This window comes from Ruditapes philippinarum, unplaced genomic scaffold, assembly GCF_026571515.1.
Source record: "Ruditapes philippinarum isolate M1 unplaced genomic scaffold, ASM2657151v2 ctg579_1_1_1_1, whole genome shotgun sequence".
Lineage (NCBI taxonomy): Eukaryota > Metazoa > Mollusca > Bivalvia > Venerida > Veneridae > Ruditapes > Ruditapes philippinarum.
This window is the reverse complement of record NW_026861557.1, coordinates 83,014-104,903: the sequence shown is the minus strand read 5'-3', so window position 1 is coordinate 104,903 and position 21,890 is coordinate 83,014. Positions and strand designations below refer to the sequence as shown.

At 31.7% G+C, this 21,890-nt stretch overlaps 1 protein-coding gene across 7 annotated transcripts in view; it reads left to right on the top strand.

The window, feature by feature from the left end:
* The window catches only part of LOC132716084 (leucine-rich repeat-containing protein 74B-like), a 41,365-nt gene extending 19,475 nt beyond the window's left edge, over nucleotides 1-21,890 (top strand). For 5 of the 7 annotated variants that reach the window (XM_060699245.1, XM_060699241.1, XM_060699242.1 and 2 more), the window contains 13 exons: nucleotides 196-267; nucleotides 1,722-1,831; nucleotides 2,487-2,594; nucleotides 7,120-7,213; nucleotides 8,574-8,704; nucleotides 9,612-9,698; nucleotides 10,547-10,662; nucleotides 10,991-11,069; nucleotides 11,743-11,832; nucleotides 19,819-19,923; nucleotides 20,338-20,496; nucleotides 20,892-20,953; nucleotides 21,552-21,890. In XM_060699245.1, the coding sequence (XP_060555228.1) occupies nucleotides 196-267; nucleotides 1,722-1,831; nucleotides 2,487-2,594; nucleotides 7,120-7,213; nucleotides 8,574-8,704; nucleotides 9,612-9,698; nucleotides 10,547-10,662; nucleotides 10,991-11,069; nucleotides 11,743-11,832; nucleotides 19,819-19,923; nucleotides 20,338-20,496; nucleotides 20,892-20,953; nucleotides 21,552-21,684 (1,346 nt within the window). In that variant the 3' untranslated portion in view covers nucleotides 21,685-21,890. Of the gene's footprint in view, nucleotides 1-195; nucleotides 268-1,721; nucleotides 1,832-2,486; nucleotides 2,595-7,119; nucleotides 7,214-8,573; nucleotides 8,705-9,611; nucleotides 9,699-10,546; nucleotides 10,663-10,990; nucleotides 11,070-11,742; nucleotides 11,833-13,895; nucleotides 13,925-15,320; nucleotides 15,346-19,818; nucleotides 19,924-20,337; nucleotides 20,497-20,891; nucleotides 20,954-21,551 lie in introns of those variants that run through there. The other 2 variants (XR_009623768.1, XM_060699247.1) reach the window with 2 other exon arrangements.

Below are 21,890 nucleotides of genomic sequence, written 5' to 3'. Positions count from 1 at the left end.
TATAATATTTTAGTATTTTAACCTTGGGTAATAATTCTTTATGAATTAATTAATATTATTTTTGTGATTTTATTTCTTCATAAAATTTTAATTTTAGTATATTAACCAATTATTTAACATTTTTAACATCAAGAAATGACATTAACACCTAAAACTTGTAATACACGTACATGGTTTTCTGTTGTTTATTTTCAGGGAATATCAAAGAAGGAAGACCAATTGATCCTACAGGAACTGTAATGTACATGGATCAGTGTCAGGTTCAAGGTACGTCATAATCATAAAACTGGAGGGTCCGTGGCCGAGTGGTTAAGGTTGTTGACTCCAAACCACTTGCATCTCACTGCTGTGGGTTTGAATCCCGACAGGGACTTTGAATTATTTCATGTGAGGAATCCAGCTAGCTTAGGGAACGTCACTGGTTCTACTCAGATGCCGGTTTGTGCCTGAAATAATGCACGGAAGGGCACCTGAGATCTTCCTCCACCAGTAAAGCTGAACGTCGCCATTTGACCTATACTGTGTGGGTGTGACCTAAAACTCAATCAAACAAATAAAGATAATCATACAAGACTGGGTGGATAAGGTCACTTTGACATTGAGTCATTGTCCCTAAGGGACGAGGGTAGGAATCCAGCCAGAAACATTTAAGTCTGTAATGTGAGGAGACTGTCCAGCTAGCTTATTAGTTCTACCTAGATGCATTGTTATGAGAAATTGGGGGTTTTCTTAAAAGTTGCCATATGACCTTCACATCCTGAAGGTCACATTGTTTCATGAGCACTAACTAAAAAGGAAAGAAAATTGATAACATCAAAATATGCTTTCATAAGAAAAAGATTTATATTTTTTTAAATCTCTCCTTGATTAAGGTTTTTTTATTTGCTATTTATAAGATATAATAATATAAGTATTGACATTTTAGCTAATATTGTTATGTTAAAATAGTAATTTGGAAAGCGTTGATTTTTTGATTTTTTTAGAAGAAAATTTACTTCTCATAGAATATTTAATATGCTTATCTACTCTTTATATATGACAAAAGAAAAGTATGCCATGTTTTCATAAACTAATATCACCTTGAATGTGAGCTTAAGTATGAACAATCTGGTGATAAATGACACATTGAAAAAAAGGAACGTTTAACACGCCATTTTGATGTCAGAATATACGTCAGTTGATTACAAGACATCAAGTTAATTACAACATTATAGAATTTAGTTCAATATATTTCCTTGAAATTTTCCCATATGCATGTTTTGTTATTAAATTTGAGGGTATTACAGTGTGATTAAGAACAGTTTGTCAATGAAATGGTTTGAAATTAATCTCATAAGTCTGCTTCTTTCGTCATGAACAAAATTACCAGTATATCATGATTATAAATAATGATATATACTTGGAATTGAGATAGATTTCCTTCATAATTGTTATAAAGCATGGTCTTAGAACATGGTGTAACTAAAGTATTTTAATTTCCAGGTGGCTAGGTTAGTGGTTCCACTCAGATGTATGCTTGTGCAAAAATAATGTACAGAGAGCACCAAGGGGTTTTAATCGCTAACATTTAAGCTATTATGTTACTGTATGATATCTGTAATGTTAGTGTGGCTTAAAATCTAAGCAAAATAATTACTTTTTTGTTTAAAGACCCTTGTATGACAGTATGATATTTGATGATATTGATTTTATATATGTATTTATAAATGACAATTTTTCAGGTGTAATTCCAGTGTCATATATACAGCGCCACCTAGGGGATAAAAATTTACGTATGAGACATCATTATTTTGGCGGCACTGGCACTAAACCTATAGCTGTGGCGTTGCTGGTAAGTAAAATTAGTTTATCATTTATTGTGTTTTAGGTCACACAACAACACTTTAAAGGTCATAGAGACTTTTCAGCTTTATTAGCTGAGGAAGAGATCAGGTGCACCTTTCTGTATTATTTCAGGTACATAAGTAGGTATGAGGGTAGAAACACGGACCTTCTGTATGCTAGCGGGATAGTGTCCTCAAATGAAAGAATCCAAAGCCCCTTGTGGGATTCGAACTCACAGCAGTGAGGGGCAAGAGATTTGAAGTCATTTTCTTGGCCATTGAGAGGCCTTTAATGGGAAAAAAGAGAAAAACATTGAAATGTAGAAATCTGAGTTTTTCATCCATGATGGAGAAACATTTATGTCATGGACACAAAATGTTTTTTTATAACAAGTGATATAAAATAGCTACCTTCTTGGTGTAAGAGATGTTTCTACTCATATGACATACCCTGGATATTTCGAACTTATCCCATTTCCAACTCTTGTATATTACTGTATATTTAACTGGTCTGGTCCTGTTTTGAATTGTACAGTACTGATTTCAGGTATTGTCAATTTCAACATACCAATTGTCTAGTCAGATTGTATGTATAAAACTTCTTCACTATAAAAAATTAAATATCTGGTCATTCCTAAAAGAAGCAATTAATTGTATTCTCAGAAAAACACTATAACAGAGAATATTGACATCAGTGACAATTATGTAGAGGCAGAAGGGGCCAGATACATTGCTGGTATGCTGAGGAACAATACATTTATTACAGATCTGGTAAGGTTTCTTGTAATGTTTGTTCTATAAGTATCTTATATCTTTGTAAACAAGAAGTAAACCATTTGAGTCAAACAGAGCAACATTCACAGCTTTATAAATAGAGAATGTTCAAATGTGTTCTTTGATATTTTAATCATTATACAGATTATCAGGGTAGAATCATATTACATCTGTATGCTAGCTATAGACCCCTTCACATGTACTGGAGTCAGAGTCAGACTGGTAAAAGACAAGTCAATGACCCTTAACCTTGACCATGCTGTAATGTGAAGGAATTAGCTTTTGGCACCAGCGTCTTTCCAGTTTGGCAAGGCTCTACACTGTTCACTGACTAACTTCAAATTTTCATCTTGATATTTCTGAAATTCACAATGCACAGTTCTGAAAATGATAACTGGAAAAGTCCATTTTAGAAATTCAACGTTAATCTTTATTCTGCTAAATTTATGTTTAATCTTTATTCTTTAATCTTTATTCTGCTAAATTTAGGTTGGTTTAATCTTTATTCTGCTAAATTTATGTTTTATCTTTATTCTTCTAAATTTAGGTTGGTTTAATCTTTATTGTGCTAAATTTATGTTTAATTTATATTCTGATAAATTTAGGTTGGTTTAATCTTTATTCTGCTAAATTTAGGTTTAATTTATATTCTGATAAATTTAGGTTGGTTTAATCTTTATTCTGCTAAATTTAGGTTTAATCTTTATTCTGCTAAATTTAAAAGTTGCTCTACTCAGAATTATTGAAGGAATTTCAATATATAGATACTACTATTGAATAAGTAACAGTATAAAGTCTGGTCTCAAAGCCCAAGATGTGTAGACTGGCCTAGCTTCATACTTGAACCATTCAAAATCATTGTCACTGCCAACACTAGAAGGAATTGTTTCAGTCACATGTGAACAAAATTTGTCTGACTATATAAAAGCCTCCTGTAACAATTCAGATGTAAGATTGTAACTTTACTTATTAACCACTTGCCCTTTTGGAACCAAAGGTTATTAGCCTTTGCCACCACTATAGAAACATGCCAGCCTGTACATCTGTTTAATGTGACTGGGCTTTATATTGTGGCTGATCAAATTCTAAATTCTCTTAGATTGATAATGGACAGTCATAAAAATAGAGACTGGACAAGTTCATTTAAGAAATTCAGCAATTAAAGGGTTAACAATACATTCAAAACTGTAAATTGAATATGAAATATTTTGAAAGAAACATTTTGTCAATCCCTTTGTTATATAAGTATCATGTAGGATATTGTTCCTTATTGTCATTATTTGTTATGGATCTGCTCCCTGTCTTAAAATATTGTCATAATTATTGTTCTATAGTCTATATATTTATCATTCATAATATTTCATATTTCTTAATACAATGTATATCAAATTTCGTTTCATTATTGATTTTTAAAGCTAAATAGGGGATGACACTTCTTGAATTTACAGACAGGAAATATGCCACTAGCAATTTACAAATATTCTTCCCTGTGCACTTCTGAATTCCAAGAATTTAACACTAATCAGTTTTTCCAAGAATCGAATTATATTTAGAATTTCAAGGCCTTGTTTAAATTTTACGTCATGATATTTTACGTAGTTGTTTGAAATTTTCTTAGACTGTCATCATGTTTATTGTGATGGGAGTGCCACATGTGCATATGCTCCTTACTTTCATGAATGTTACATCATCTACAGTAATTAATTAGCCATCCTATATATTTTGAGACCATGTTAATATAACAGAATTGCCTGACTCTAAAAACTGTCCATTGTTAAAACTGTCCATTGTTAAGATCTTTTTTTGACATGACAGACTTGGAGATAATTTTTCCAGATAAATGTTTTGTTTGATGTAATTCCAATTCTCTTTCTTATTATGAATTATGAAAAATGACCCAAAATTAAAAAGCATTTCAATGCTAAGAATAGCACAAAAATGTGATATTCAATTCATTTCTTAGTATATTTCTTAATTATCATTTGCATATCTTCTGTTTTTGAGTTCACCAGCTGATCTATGATCAACAGACGGTAGGATTTTGAAGTACAACACCAATTAAAGCTAAGATGTACCAGCAAATCTTAATGTGTGAAGGCTACTATTTCTTTAATTCGTAAACCTTAATACTATATGTAAGGGATGGGACATATTCTATTTTGAAAATCTTGTCGTACAGACCTCCCGCATTGACAAGTAACAGATTGCCAAATTATCTCCTGATAATGGGTGTAATGAATGAAATTCCAGAACATTTAGGGCTAAAAGGTAAACATTGTAGTAAGATGGGGTAAAAATGATGTTGAAAAACTCTACAGGAGACCCAAAGTTGTGATATGTTCGAATCCCATATTATTCCAAAAATGATTATGTCATAGTATTGAACTGTTCTCTAATCAGGGGAGGTAGTTTGTAGGCGGCCCGATAGCTCAGTCAGTAGAGCCACACTACGGTATTCCGAGGGTCCCAGGTTTGAGTCTTGGTCAGGCTGCACATTAAAAAAAAAAATTAAAATTTTTTTTTTTAAAATAGAGGTAATGGAGAACAAAAAATTTGTTTAGTGAGTAAAGTATGTAAGGGATCAATTTGGAGCGAACATTTTCTTTTTAGGGAAACCTCGAAAGATTCCTGCACTGCAAAATTACTGTCTGAATGCAAATGTTGTATTGCTTTGAAAATTGTACATCTTATCTCTTAATAAGTGTTGTACAACTAAATCCTACCATCTGTTTAGGCCTTTAAGAAATTGGAATTTGATGTTTTTAGGCTATTTGAAATCAGTGGAGTTCCTTTAATTTTAGGAAAGTATAAATTCAAGCAGTCAACTGTATAGACGGATCATATCATAGGGCATGTCTAGATAATGCTGACCTAGCTCTATAATTATCACTTCTGGTTGTGAATTGAATAAATGAAATATATGGAGTAGAATATTTTTCTTGTATTTTTATTTATGAAATGTATTATACAAATAATGCAGATAAGACATTGAAAAAGGAATAAAGTCATTAAGTTTTAGGAAAGTATAAAATCAAGCAGTCAACTGTATAGACAGATAATATCATAGGGCATGTGTAGATAATGCAGATAAGACATTGAAAAAGGAATAAAGTCGTTAAGTTTTAAACTTTACCATGCTAAATATCTCAATTTGGTCTTGCCCAGATCTTTCAATCTAGACAAAACTATATCTAGAATAATTAACTTTATTTACTTATTGAAAAGTGAACAATGCAGACCATGATAAGATGGCACAGATGTGGTGGCTGAGCTTGGTTTACATACACAACTGCCACCAACAGGCTGAGAGTTTTTTCTCAGAATTTTTCCTGTAAACTTTTTTATTTTACTTACTTTTGCTATAATTTTGCCAATTTTTTTTTCACTTACAATGTTTTAAAGACTTGTTTTTATGCCACAATAAATAAAACTCCCATGTAGTCTTGTATGGACAGTCCTTGTTCTTCTTAACATTGGCAATCTTTAATTAATTTTGATATGCCTACATACATAGTGAGTGAGGAAGAGACAGTTCTATAACTTCTATATGCAAGGTTGTAGACCCTCAGTGAAGAAAATGACAAATTTTATTCTATTTTTAAAGGAAGATAATATAAATGTTTGCTATTTTAAGAAAGTGAAAATAATCCTTCACATTGAGGAAGGTTTTTTTTTCCATTCAGTTTTTATTTTTTTAGATAGAAATGTCTCTTTTCAAGAAAAATGAAAGCCTGATCTTTTGTAATTATATCATTATGGTAGTTTTTTATGACATGATGTCATGTTGATATGATTAGATTAAAATTCTGAAAATAGTTTTTATCAACTGAATTTTTATTGGCTTACAGTATATGAATTCCAATATATCTACATACTGTAGGTCTAATGTGATGATATTCTAAAAATAAACTGAAAGCCTAGTTTGTTAGGGAAATAGCTTGTAATACTGTACTGTATTACAGTACAGTACTGGTGTTATGATAATGCTAGAAGGTATCATAAATATAATGATCTACAAGTAAAGAAACTGTCAGAAAAATAAGAAAATGCCTAAACTAATGCACTTATTTGTTTGATACAGAATAATTAGACCAAAAATTAACTATGGTACTGTATGGTATAGAATTTTTAGGCCAAAAATTAACTAGGGTACTGTATGGTGTAGGATTATTAGACCAAAATTAAATTAATTATGATACTGTTATATGTAGAATAATTTAACCAAATATTAACTTGAGTACTGACTATGGCATAGAATAATAAGACCATAATAGCTATGTTACTGTAAGATATAGGAAAATTAGACCAAAATTTAACTATGGTACTGCTGCAACTTGTAGCTAGGTACAACAGCATAATTTTTACATTTTTCTCTGAACTCGGACTGAACAGTATTAATTATAATTTGTATAAACTTGGAAAACTGAATTTCACTTCCTGTCATTGCTCTTATTGGAAAATAATTTTTGTTTCAGCAGAACTAAGTATTAAGTAATCACTGTGATTTTTTTTTTCTTTTCAGAATATATCAAAAAATTTTATAGGGAGAGATGGATTTTCAGCCATTTGCAGAATGCTTGAGTCAAATACAACCTTGAAAACGCTTTGTGTATCAGGTAAAGTAGACTGTCATTATCATTTAATGTGAATAGAAAAAAGTAAAATGGTTGAAATCATAAAGTGAACAAAACTGAGCAAATTATGCTTTATTTACTAACTCATATTGCATTGAGTAAGTGCAATTATAATTCATTAACAACTCTTTATCATTTGCTACTATAATCTTTCAATGTATTCCGAATACATCAACTGGGTATTAGATTGGTGAATGTTGGTGGCAGAATGATATAATATTGATTTATGTTGAGACATTATTTCTGGAATAAACAGGTCTGTTCAGGAATTCTTATTTCATTCATAGATTGACATATCACAAATAAGCACAAGACCGGAAACAAACTCTATACATTGAAGCATGTTCTTATGAAATATAGACATGTCTCTTTGTTGCTATTTATAGATCATAATATTTTGAAATTTTCCACTCCTATCAATGTAAACACACTTTTATCTTCCTAAATTTTAAATCTGTTGTTTGATTAAGAGTGTTATCAGTTCTTACTGTATGAAGTAAGACTAATAAATTGACAACAGAGATAACATTGTTGTCTAAAAATAGCCCTTACTATAAATCTACATTATCTACATTTGTATATAGTAATCTATTTCATTTACTAATTAGATCCAATTGTCTGACCCACTGTCTGCCATCTGATCTAGTTTCTTTATACATGTATACAATGATATGTTAGTGTATTAATAGTACAGAAAGTTCATTATAAAGTACTTGATAATCATAAACAATAGGGATGAAATGTTTACACAGTTTTCTTAATGTATAATAAAGAAAAACAATCATGTTCAACATCACCCAGTCAGCTTAATGTTTATAAAAACAATGTAAAGAGAAAATACTATATAGATTGATAGTGGTTGAAATTGTTCACAGATTATATGACGATGAAATGTATAACAGAATTCAATAAACACTATTGAATAAAGACATTCAGAATATTAGTGATGTTTTACAATGTCATGTCTCTGGGTTTCTTTGCACGATTTGAGCGGAAGCAATGAGCTTTGTCAACACCATACTATCCCCATCTAAATTTAATTAGCTGGTGATGAGTTCTTTCACTAGAGCTTTGCAGTCCTCTGTATGGTGTCTGTCTGCTCCAGTTGTTTGTTCTGGAACACCATAGAATTTTAAGTTTTCGCGCAGTGAGCGAGACTCTAGGTGAAAGATCTTTATCATTAATTTAGACCTTTGGCTCTCTAATGACTATGATTTGTTTTCTATATAAGTATATGATTTTTCTGCTGCCTATTATAAGTTTCCAAAATTATTGTCTGAATTTTGAAAAATAAAAAAAAGGAAATCAGAATACATCCATTATCATATTTTATCTTTTATAGGCAACCAACTGACAGATTCCTGTGCCCAATGTTTGATAGAAGGCCTAAAGAATAACACATCACTCACATCTTTAGATCTTAGTGGAAATGGGTTTGGTGAACAAGGCGGGATTTATATAGGAGGAGCTTTGGTAAGACACACCTCCTTTCTCTTGTTCTCTAGGGATAAACACTATTGAATGTTTAGATAGGAGAAGCTCTGGAAAGATACTCCTCAAATCTCTTGTTCTCAGCTTAAATGCATCTAAAACTAAGCAAGGTGAGTTTATGTAGGAGGAGCTCTGGTGAGAAACACCTCCATTCTCTTGTACTCAGTGTGATTTTATCTTGGGATGAACAAGGCAGGATTTATATAGGAGGAGCTAGGGTAAGACACACCTTGATTCTCTTGCTCACAGTGTAAATGTATCTAGGGATTAAGAAGCTGTTTATACAGGGTACTTTTAACTGGTTACACCTTGATTTTCTTGGTTTATACAGAATTTATTTTAGTTCGATTGCACAGGAAGCTATAAGCTTATAAACGCACTTTCGAATCCATTCCTGGAACCAACCAGTACTGAGCAATGAGTGTAAAGTTTCTTGCTCAAGGAAACAACGACTTGCCCCTGTCAGGGTTTGAACCCATGCGGCTAGCGATCATTAGATTACTAGTCCGAAGCGTTAACCACTTGGCCATGCCGCCACTTGATTTTCTTGTTCGTTCTTTTTGTGAATAAGGTTATATGGACAGAGTTAGGAATATGAATAAGTTACCCCTTTTCCTATTATTTAGTCAAACTGTTTTTAATAAACAAGTTCGAACTTACATATTTAGTTTTGGTGAGTACAACCTGCATTCCCTTGGTGAAGCTGAAAATGCATTTGGCAAAAAATGATTGGTCTATATATATTATGCAGAGGTAAAGGAAAGTGAACCTTCTTTGTTTAGAATTCATTGAAAATTGCATTTTCTTTTTTCATGAACTTAAAGAAAATACAAGCATGATTTGCCTTTAGCTTTAAATAATAATTAACATGTTGTTATACTATTTTCAGTCATTGAACGAAGGATTGATAGATATAGACTGTAGCTGGAACTCATTCAGAAATCGTGGCGGGGCGGCACTTTTATCCTCTCTTGCTGTAAGCAATCTTATTATTTTTGTAAAATGGCTATAGGAATTGCTTTAACACGACTCTTTGTAAAACTCTTTGTAAAATTTTTTCAATAAAGCAGTATTGTTCTGAGTTTTTGACAATTTATAATCTTATAATTTATCTCATAATTTATAAGTCTTAGTTCTTGAAGTAGCTGTTTTTTATAAACTTATAATAATAAGTCTTAGTTCTTGAAGTCGCTGTTTTTGATTTTGGTATCAAGTGTTTCAGATAATTCTCTTTTCAGTTTAAAAAATATGAAACGGAGCTCCATTTAAATAATTTTATTTCTATATTTTTACTACTTTTGTATTATTCTGAGCACACCAAAAAGTAACTGCTTAAAACTTTACAAAGAGCATCATACAAGTATACATTGTATTTCTAAATAAAGTTGTTACCTTGTCTTTGTGCTTGTGTATCAGATTATTAATAAACACTGGAGCATATTAAACAAACAGACTCTCTCTATAAAATTTGAATTTCAACCTGACACTGATGATGTTATCTTTTTCACAAATGATTCTTGGTCAAATTTACACTGGTGGAAATTAAGAGTGCATGCTTTCTTTGCTGAAATAAAATCCAGTATTGAGTGACAGGTCTGAGTATTGTAGAATCTCAAGTTCTCAGAATTACCTGAAGCCATTTGTTTTTGCTAGCTTATTTATTTAGAAAGCTGAAAAATACTGAGGCATAATTGAGACTGATTTTGTACCTAGGCACACTAGTTGGAGAACCTTCCATCTGAAATAGGGGTTTGATGCATGATTTGATTAGATGCAAGGTGTTTGAAACTATAAGCATGTAACTCATTTTTTGGTGATTTTCAGAAAAATCGTACAATTGAAGTGTTGGATTTATCATGGAATGGTTTGGGATCTGCAGGGGCTGAGGCTCTTAAAACTGCCCTTAAAATAAACACCACTTTAAAGGTGCTCGACCTCACGTAAGTTTCTTTTTGTTTTAGTTATTATCATTATATTTTAATGTCATTTCTGTTTCAACCATAAACAGTATGAATCTGTTGATATTTGATTTAATTGGTCTATACATGATTTATGGGTCATTATTTTGAAGACAATCTTTAATGTTAATATGTATGCATAATATATATTTTAAAGTAAATTCTCCAGTTTATTAGTAAGTAAGCCAGATACGATTTATGTTACATGTTTTTTAATAAAGAACTTTACTTTAGGGCTATATAAAATGTTCATTGAGAAGATTGTGCTATTGTGTAATGTTTGAACAAATTGTATTTTTTTCCATTGCAGGAATAATCGTTTTAACACAAAAGCAGCAGAAAGTATAAGCTGGGGACTGAGTCGTAACACTGGTTTAGAAACTTTAGTGGTAAACTTATCATTTGTACAGTTATTAATGTTGAACATTCATTCAAAGCAGCTTTCAGCTTTCATTTTTTGTTAGAAAAACAATTTTATGTTAATGTTTCAAACTGAGTATTTCAGTTACTTTGCCTTGGAAAAGTGCATTATATCAAGCCTTCTTCAAAACAGCGTCCCTGGATCTATTTATAATGTGTCAGTGACAATCGTTCCTAAAATTAGAGGATCGTGTCTACTTTACTAATCTAAATATCTGTTATTCTAAATGATTTATTTGAAGAATATGGTACTGTTAGTTATTTGTCCAAAAAAAAATCATAGCACATTATTATCACATACCCTTGCCGATTTGCAACTCCATGAAAATTGTATTGCACAGCCGTGCATATATTTTGACCTGACGTCCTTAGCGTTATACAAGCATAATAGAGTAAGACACGCTAAATGTGAGCATTATACTATTGGCACGTCAATGAAAATGACTTCTTTTTTTTCTTTAAATGGTCTTTATTTTGGGTATGTGATAAAAATAATACTAAATTCACGTAAGTTCATCACTGAATTTATTGAACCTGTTAAATAAAATAATATGATGCTCTCCAGAGGCTCACATAATATAATTTTATTCAACTCGTGCAATAAATTCAGTATTGAACTTACACTTCTTCAATTTTCTGCAGCTAAATATGAATCCATTAAAAGATGCTGGAGTGGAAGCAGTACTGAAAGCTGTCGAGAAGCATCCTAACCTTCATCTACTGTCAATAGAGGTAAGATAATTAATATGTTAAATCATGGAGAAAAAAGCTGTGTATCATTATAACTTGTTTATTAGTTAAGTGAAGTTGGAAGTTTCATGTGAAGTTACAAAAGTTTACCTTATTTTTTTGCAGTGTTGTGTCGTTTTTGAATTATTATTGCCATAAGTATATTTAAGGTTATATTATTTGTAAAGTTAATACAAAATATTTACTTTTTATAGCTTAATTGATTTTTGTCAAATTTGCTTCTTTTTTAAAAATTTTTTTATCAAAGCTTGCGGAAATAATGACATGCCTTTACTTACCAGTAGACAGGCTATTTCACGAAGTGTAATAAAACTATTTTGATTTTAATATTTGTATCTTACATTCATTGAATAAGTTATGGACAGATTCAAATTCAAAGCAGTCTATGACACAAATCTTGATGTTTGAATTAAGGTTAATTGTACAACCATATTTACTTGTGTCATGTATTTCCCTGTCTGACTGTTTTTAGCTCACCTGTCACAAAGTGACAGGGTGAGCTTTTGTGATCGCTTTTCGTTCGGCGTCCGTCCGTTGTCCGTCCGTCCGTCGTCCGTCCGTCCGTCTTCCGTCCGTAAACTTTTACTTTAAATGACATCTCCTCATAAACCACTAAGCCAATTTCATCCAAACTTCACAGGAATGTTCCTTTGGTGGTCACCTTTAAAAATTGTTCAAAGAATTTAATTCCATGCAGAACTCTGGTTGCCATGGCAACCGAAAGAAAAAACTTTAAAAATCTTCTTTGAAAAAACCATAAGAGCTAGAGCTTAGATATTTGGCATGAAACATCTTCTAGTGAGTGTCTACCAAGTTTGTTCAAATAAAAGCCCTGGGGTCAAAATTGGCCCCGCCCCGGGGGGTCATTGATTTTCCCTATATGCATATAGTAAAAACTTAAAAAATCTTCTTTTAAAGAACCCAAAGAGCTAGAGCTAAGATATTTAGCATGAAACATGTTCTAATGGGTGTCTACCAAGTTTGTTCAAATAAAAGCCCTGGGGTCAGAATTGGCCCCGCCCCCGGGGGGTCATTGATTTTCCCTATATGCATATAGTAAAAACTTAAAAAATCTTCTTTTAAAGAACTCAAAGAGCTATGACTAAGATATTGAGCATCAAACATGTTCTAATAGGTGTCTACCAAGTTTGTTCAAATAAAAGCCCTGGGGTGAAAATTGGCCCCGCCCCAGGGGGTCATTGATTTTTCCTATATGCATATAGTAAAAACTTAAAAAATCTTCTTTTAAAGAACCAAAAGAGTTAGAGCTCAGATATTTAGCATCAAACATGTTCTAATAGGTGTCTACCAAGTTTGTTCAAATAAAAGCCCTGGGGTCAAAATTGGCCCCGCCCGGGGGGTCATTGATTTTCTTTATATGTGTATAGCAAAAACTTAAAATCTTCTTTGAAAAAACCCAAATAGCTAGAGTTTAGATATTAAGCATGAAACATCTTCTAGTAAATGTCTACAAAGTTTGTTCAGATAAAAGCCCTGGGGTCAAAACTGGCCCTGCCCCAGGGGTGTCATTGTTTTTAACTATATGTGTATAGTAAAAACTTTAAAAAAATCTTCTTTTAAAAAGCCCAATGAGCTAGCGCTTAGATGTTTAGCATGAAACATCTTCTTATGGGTGTCTACCAAGTTTGTGCAAATAAAAACCCTTGGGTTAAGTTGGCCCTGCAACGTTGGAGGGGGGTGGGTGGGGGTTGGGGGGCCTATATACAGGTGAGCGACCTCAGGGCCATCATGGCCCTCTTGTTTCTATTTTGTTTACATGAAAATATAATACAGAATCATTGTCAAGTGATTTCATGGAATGTATATTTCCCTTGTGTAAGGGGAAGTAACTAGAATTACAACATGAAACTTGATCCAGTTATTATACAGGATTTATTCTTTCAAAACAACATTTAATGCAGAATTTAGGGTAGAATTAAAAGCAGTTTAGAAAATTTATTTTTCAGAATAAAATAGTTATCTTAAAAAGACAAGACATTATTTAAAATTTTAAACTTTATTAACACGAGGTTTATTTTTTACAGCAAACATTTATTTGGATCCTAATGCTAGTGTAAGCTTAAATGTTGTAACAGCGTGTTGTAAACTCTGTACTTCTATTTTATCAAGCATGGTAAATTGTAACTTTTTTTGTTGAAACTTCATTCTATTACAATAAACTGCATGGGTCCTTACTTAAATTCATACAGGAAGTTCCTAAAAATTGAAAATCAATACTGTTGCATTTACCTTATTTCGGACAAGTTAAGTTAAATAGGTTAAAATAAAATTGCATGACCTGTCACTAGAAAAATAAAAATGCATATGTTTGTTTCACTCTAATTTACAATTTAATTCTAGACGAGATTACATTGTTAGTCCAGTTTATTTTGACTTGTCTAACTGCATGTTTGTGTTTAACATGGAAGACCCTTTTACAATAGTAATTAAAAAAAGGAACTTAATGGTCTTACCCTAAATTGATTCCATGATAAAATTTCATTTCTTTTTTTAAATGATGATAACAGGGGTTATCCTACTGACCTTTGCATCTGGGTCATCTAACACGTAAGGTTTAAGTTTTATGTGCAACATCATTCACATCTCATTAACTTCTGTAGGTTTTTCATGGCTGTCTTCATAACAAAAATATTTGAAACTTCAATCTCTTCTGGGTCAAAATTGTACTGAAACACACTGCCAAAAAACAAAAATTCTAGCATGAATTTTCATTTACCATTTTCCTTATAAAATTCTTGTAACAATGAATGGCTTTTGTTTTACTATTGCCCACTTGTTATATCTTTTGTAAATGTTAATTGTCTACCTTTGGGAGCTGCATGAGTTTTTTTCTACTTGCCTTGCTGCACTGAAAGATTACTGTTTTCTGAAGTATATGTTTTAAAGACCTAGTTAAACAGACAGTCTGACAGTATGAGAAAAGTTTTATAAATCTTGGAAATGATCGAACAATTAACATTTGTAACAAATATCTGTGTTAACCATTTATGCTTGGGTGTCCGTGGCCGAGTGGTTAAGGTCGTTGACTTCAAACCACTTGCCCCTCACTGCTAGGGTTCAAATCCCTACAGAGACTTTAGGTTAGCCAGCAGCTAGCTTTTGAAATTTCAGTTGTTCTACTCTGATGCCCACTTGTGCCTGAAATAATGCATGGAAGGGCACCTGAGGAGTTCCTCCACCAGTAAAGCTGGAATGTTGCCATATGACATATACTGTGTTTGTGCGACATAAAACTCAAAAAGAATAAAAAAAAGCCATTTATGCTACAATTATAAAAAAGAATGAGAACTTTCCCAAATGTCTTGTTATGGAATGGAAAATCAGTTGCACTGTTAGATATTCATGGGTTAGAAGAATGAGATATAGTTAATAATTCTCTTCATAGATTTTGGTCAAATTTATATTTTCTCAAATGTTTTTTTTTTTATATGATTCTGCCTTATTTTCAGTAAATCATTGTAGTTTATCAAAAGGGTAAGCATAACAACCCTATTCCAACTACAGCTTTAACCATTTTGTATAGATCATACTTGTACAGTATGGTCAAAAATTATATTTATTGCTTATTCCCTCCCTTGGATGCATATGTTTCGTATATATTTGGAAGTTTTATGTATTTTTGGACATGGATTGAGTTATTTATTGTTTATAGATGTGTAAACATATTTTACTGTATAAACTGTATAATATTTGGCATATTTTTCTTCATTTTTATGCTGCTTGTATTTTTGTAATGCAGAGAATAGGGGTAAGTGAATGGTGGTTGTAGAAACTGGGTGCTGGTTGATTTATAAATCAATATGTTATAGAAATACTTCTTTTGTGTATTGTTTTATTTGTTAAGGTAGTAGATTTATTTTAATTTTGTGTGTGTTCATGTTAACAGAAGGCAGACAGATTTACTGATTTATGTGTATTTAGATGCAGTCAGATACAGACTAGCTTCCCATTGAGTCTGTAGGCTTGATTAAGCATTGTTTGCTGTTCAGATAGGCAGAAATCATAATTGCTGATTGTCTGAGCAGTAGACTGCATTAGAATAACAACTCACACTATATGAAACCATACTGCACTTGATATTGTGAAGTTCTATAACCAGTCTATATGCACAATGGAAATGGAATAAAATATGTTGAGATACAGTCAGAAATAAACAAGAGTATAATAATGCTATATAATCATAATGGCTTCCCTCTTTTCTTTCTTTTTATGCCCCGAATGACGGCATATTAAAATTGCACTGTCTATCCATCTGTCCGTCTGTCTGTCCCAACTTGCACAACATTCATGTTCAGACTGTAACTTTGTCTTGCATTGAAAGATTTTGAAATAATTTGGCACAAATGTTTATATGACATGTCCAAGACCCATGTCCCTACCTTCAAGGTCAAGGTCACACTTACACTTTGAAGATACACATTCTCACAAGTAGAGTTTAAAGATACACACATTTGTGTCTGGGGTGCATTGAAGGATTTTAAAATAACTTAGCACATAAGTCTAACAAAGCCAGACGACATGTCACATCCAAGACCCATTTCTAATCCAAAAATGTCAAGGTCACACTAAGAGGTTGAAGGTACACATTTGTGTCCGTACTGTAACATTGTCATGCATTGAAGGATTTTAAAATAACTTGGCATAAATGTCTACAGTCTACCATATCAAGATAACCTGTTGCGTCCAAGACCCATGTCCCTACCTCCATGGTCAAGGTGGTAAGTTTTCTATGAATAGCACTTCATTTCACAAAGACAATATTCAGCAATTAGATACTTTTATTCTCTTTTCTTTTCATAATTGTAACCTTCCTGCAACATTTACAAAACTTTTTCAGGGGCATTCATCACTTTTGCGTGACAGCTCTTGTTTTGTTATCATCACGTCTCACAAGATAGTTTGAGATCCTTCCTTGTTTAATATTGAACAGGAAACAAGTAGCAATTGATTTTAATTTTTATATTTCATAGGTATAGCAAAAATAAACATGTGATTGTGCACACATATTGAAGAAATAATGGAAAATGTTAATTTTGAATTTATCCTGATTTAGAATATCAAAATTGATATTAACTTGTATATTTCTATTTACAGAATTGTGGTGTAAGTAATTATTTTCCATATATGCAATGATAGTATATATACATTATGTTTTGCTCGCTAAACTATTTATGAGCCGCGTCACGACAAAACCAACATAATGGGTTTGCGACCAGCATGGATCCAGACCAGCCTGCGCATCCGCGCAATCTGATCAGGATCCATGCTGTTCGCTTACCAACTCTATTACAAGTAGAGAAACTGATAGCAAACAGCATGGATCCTGATTAGACTGCGCGGATGCGCAGGCTGGTCTGGATCCATGCTGGTCGCAAACCCATTATGTTGGTTTTGTCGTGACGCGGCTCATATGTAGATGATATATATATTGACTGAATTGAGGCAATTTAATACAAATAAACTAGCTTGTAGGTGTTATTCTGCTGGTAGCATTCACAATAAGTTAAGGTATTTTTTTTTATTTTTTTTTGTCAAATGGATTTTTAGATTCCTTGTCGTATTTTAGTGTGTTAGTTCAGGGTAGTGGAGGATTAGAAGTTAAGCATGTTAATGTGAGTGGGTTTGGGGTTGGAGACCTTGCAGGGTGTTGAAGTCACTTATTCTATTTTTCTTGTCTTCAGAGCTCACTGTTTAAATTCTGATAGATTTTTTTATATAAAATGGAAGGTTTCAGCTTACACAGAACTTGATGTGAATGTTAATGCCTTCAGGCAAAAATAAGTTGCTAGTTATAGCAACAAAATATACTTTTTTGTTCTGTTTGAAATCATTTTTGTTCAATTTAGAATCATTTTTGTTCATCTAGAATCATGTTTTGTTCATTTTAGAATTCATTATAAAGTAAAAATGTGACAGAATATTTGATATTTTATCAAATAAAACCTGCAACATTTTCTATTTGCCATGCTGAACAATCCATAAAGATTCATATTTCTCTATTTCATTCACACACCATGCATGGATTAAATTTTTCTATTTGGAATAATTATAATTAAAAAGTATTTGAAATTCAGCAGATTTTTTATCATCAAGAGGATCGGCAAATAAACATTTATAAACTGGTCTAATTTTAATGTAAGAGGGCTGACCAAAAAATATCCACAAAGTACTTGTATTCATATCTTGATTACATGTATTTGAAGACCAAACACAATTGAGCTGGTCACGACAAAACCAACATAATGGGTTTGCATCCGCGCAGTCTGATCAGGATCCATGCTGTTCGCTATCAGTTTCTCTACTTGTTATAGGGTTTGTAAGCGAACAGCATGGATCCTGATCAGACTGCGCGGATGTGCAAGCTGGTCTGGATCCATGCTGGTCCATGCTGGTCGCAAACCCATTATGTTGGTTTTTTCGTGACATGGCTCAATTATTGTTTGCAGTATTAGACATTAGTATGTTTATATCTTTAGATCAGACATAGGTCATTTATTGATCCATGCTCTTCTCTTAATTTCTTCATAAAATTGTGAAAAGATTAAAATCAGTCAAGATAAAATACATACAGTTTTCAAAGCATGCAGGTTGAAGTTTATAATGACATTTTGTGTCAATATCAGACTCTGCAAAAGTAATAATTTCCAAAAACATTTGACTGCCCATTGTTTTGCTAATTAACATGAATAATATTGTATAATATAGTACATAGATTATTTATATGTTAGCTATAATTATAGAACTAAATAAATAGAGGATATTCAAGTTTTGTCTATAAATACATGATTTATTTTCATCGAGTGGTATGAAAATAAATATTTCATGAGTGGCAGTAGCCACGAGTGAAATATGGTAATTTTCATGCCACAAGATGAAAATAAATCATGTATTTATAGAAAAAACTTGAATTTTCTGTTTATTATATACATTTTTCTCTTTTTTGACATTAAAATTTGAAAGACTTTCCCTTAATTTTGTGTACTGGCAGAATTTAAAAGAAAGTAGTCCGGCAAGACACCAGTGAAAATACGGAAAATATGTTTCACTGCAGTGAAAAATAAATTTTTACAGTGAAAATACGGAAAATGTAAATACGCATTTGATTTCATCAATATTTCTCAATATTTCATTTGTAAGTATATAATAAACATATTTTTTGTTTGCTGTAGGTTTTGCTGTAGGTGTGTTAGAAGTTAAAATAATAATATTAAACACAATTTACAGACAATATTAAATTATAGCTGTAAAGCAAATTAGTGGTTTTAATATTGCATTAGTCATTATCTCAATATCAAAACTATGGAAACCAAAGTTAACATTATAGTTCATGTTTTTGTAGATTTGCTTTGTATATATATAGAAAAATTAGTTTTTCATGTAGGAATAAATTGGAAATTAGTAATTATTTTTTGTGCACGGAATATAATTTAATCCCGACACCAAATCAAAACATAAAAATACGCACCAAATCTGAGCATATACCAAACCTGTCAGTAAATGGCTTAAGAAAATCTTGAGACATGGTAAACATGCTATTGTATGTCCCAGGACAAGGCAAGTGGGGTTACATCTAATCAACTTCTTTTAAATTACAATTTCAAACCCATATAGTGAAATTGTTAGCACTTTGGTTCATAATATTGTGAATTATTTTCATTTATGCAATTACAGCATTTTTATTAAAACTTGCAACATATTTTTATAAGGTAAAAATATCTGACACACAAATATTGTAAGCAAACCAATGTGGAAAGGCATACAAAAGACACATTCAATCTTGATTCATTATAGGTCAATAGATACTCTTTCATATACAAATACAAGTATTTTATTTAATGAGCAGGTACATGTAATCTATAACAGACTAAATTTACAAAATCAGTGGATTAAGGGTGAAATTAATCAAATAGGTCAATTTAATTGTGGAATTGATCATTTATATTTCAGGATATAGGGATGTCAAGAGAAAATTATCGTAAGATTCAGGAGTTGCAAACAGAAAAAGATGTGACAATACTACATGGAGGGGTCGGAGGGTACTCTAGGATCTCAGTATGTAACAATGTATTGTAATATGTTAAATTTCTCATTGGCAAGATTTTTTGTACTCAAATCCTCATTGGCAAGATTTTTTGTACTCAAATCCTCATTGGCAAGAATTTTTGTACTTAAAATCTCATTAGTAAGAATTTTTGTACTCAAATAATTGCTTATGACATATATTATATTTCTTGTCACATGGCCAACAATTGACACTGTGCATTTGTCTCTCCTTTTAAACACATATAATCGTATTAAAGAAGCTACACTGAGATCAAGAAGCCTAAAAACATAAATTTGAAATTCTTACATAGATACATGCGCTTAAAACAGTAAAATTTACAGAAGGGCATTTGCTTGGTTATAATTCTTGTATAAAATGTTAGTTATTTCTTTAGAAATTATATGGTTAGACTTACTTTTCAGACCACCACTAGTATGATTCGCTTGTTTAGTAAATTTGTGCAGTCACATCAAACACAGCTAGGAACATCGTTCCACCAATTTGACCGAGATAGAACAGGTATACTTGGTATAGATGAAGTCAAGACGGCTCTTAAAGATGCAGGTCTCAGACTGACAAATGTAAGTAGGATAACAAATTCGGAATACACAGTGTATGTCTGAATTTTCAGCTCAAGGTCATACTGGAGGTTAATTACATAAATGTATTTTGCAAGCTTTTCATTAGGCTTTTCTTTGTAGACATGAATGTGTTTAGATAAGTTTAGATAAGCATTTTTAAAACAATGGCCAGATTTATTGAAAATTGTTTATGATATAAACTTTACTTAACTATTATCTGCTTGATAGAATAATAATTGTTCTGAATTGCAAAATTTTTCATGCCTTCTCTACAAATTTTAAAAAGCTTATAAGATGCCAAATGTTTTGTTTAGAATTCTTTATTGTAATAAAATTGTATTGATATGCAAATTTTAATTATTAAGTAAAACATTTTAACAATATACTTATTTCAGAAACAGTTGAGCCTCGTCATTGAGGAATTAAACTACAAGAATTCCAGTACAATGAATTACAAGTTAGTCATTTTCATTTTAACTATTGTAATGTTACATCTTAAGTTTGCTGATGATTCTTCTAATTCACAGCTAAATACAGTTATTATAAACAATGGATCTATTTTGCCTTGACCAGTTAACCTGTGATACCATAAAAGTTATTCACCTAATAGCATAATATTTTACATGTACTTAATTTTTTGAGAGAAAGCTTTCCATCTGGCGGATTATCAATTAAAAGGCTTGTTTAAGGAGTGACACATTCTAGAATTATCCTACAGTAAACAAGCTGAAAGATTACAAAATACATTTGTAACCAAAAACAAATTTATGTGTAGTAATTCAAAACTACAAAAAAACTGCATAATTTACCATACGTTTATTCTATATTTGTTACTGGGGGTAATAATTATGTTGTATTCAACACCTGGATTCTGTAGTAAATTATATAAACTATTTTAGTTGTTTCTTCTTGTGGTCAAATAAATTATGTTATTTTGAAGCGTTCGTGCATAATCTTGTTGTAAGTTGAAGGTCAGATGCTGCTTTTGACTTAATCTGCATAATTTGATATTTCATTTGGTGTGAAAATAATGATTTATATTGTACTACTTACAGGAATATATTGTCTGGTGAAACACTAGCGGAATATTTCCATGAGCGTCCTTCAAGGTTATTTGCCATCAAAACAAGCCAAATACATATCAACACTGTACCTGAAATGCTCCACAGACAACTTACAGTGACATAGTTGTGAGAAATCCATGCTGGAATATCAAATTAACTTACATTAGTCAGTGTTATGTTGAAGTACCAACTGTAACTTAAAACATGTAAAGACCTTGCAATTACCTAAAAAAAACAACACTCTCTACTTGTTATAGAGTTTGTTGGTTTTGTCATGACACGGCTCATTTATTTTAGTCTTTACTTCACATAGAGGCAGCATTACACTAT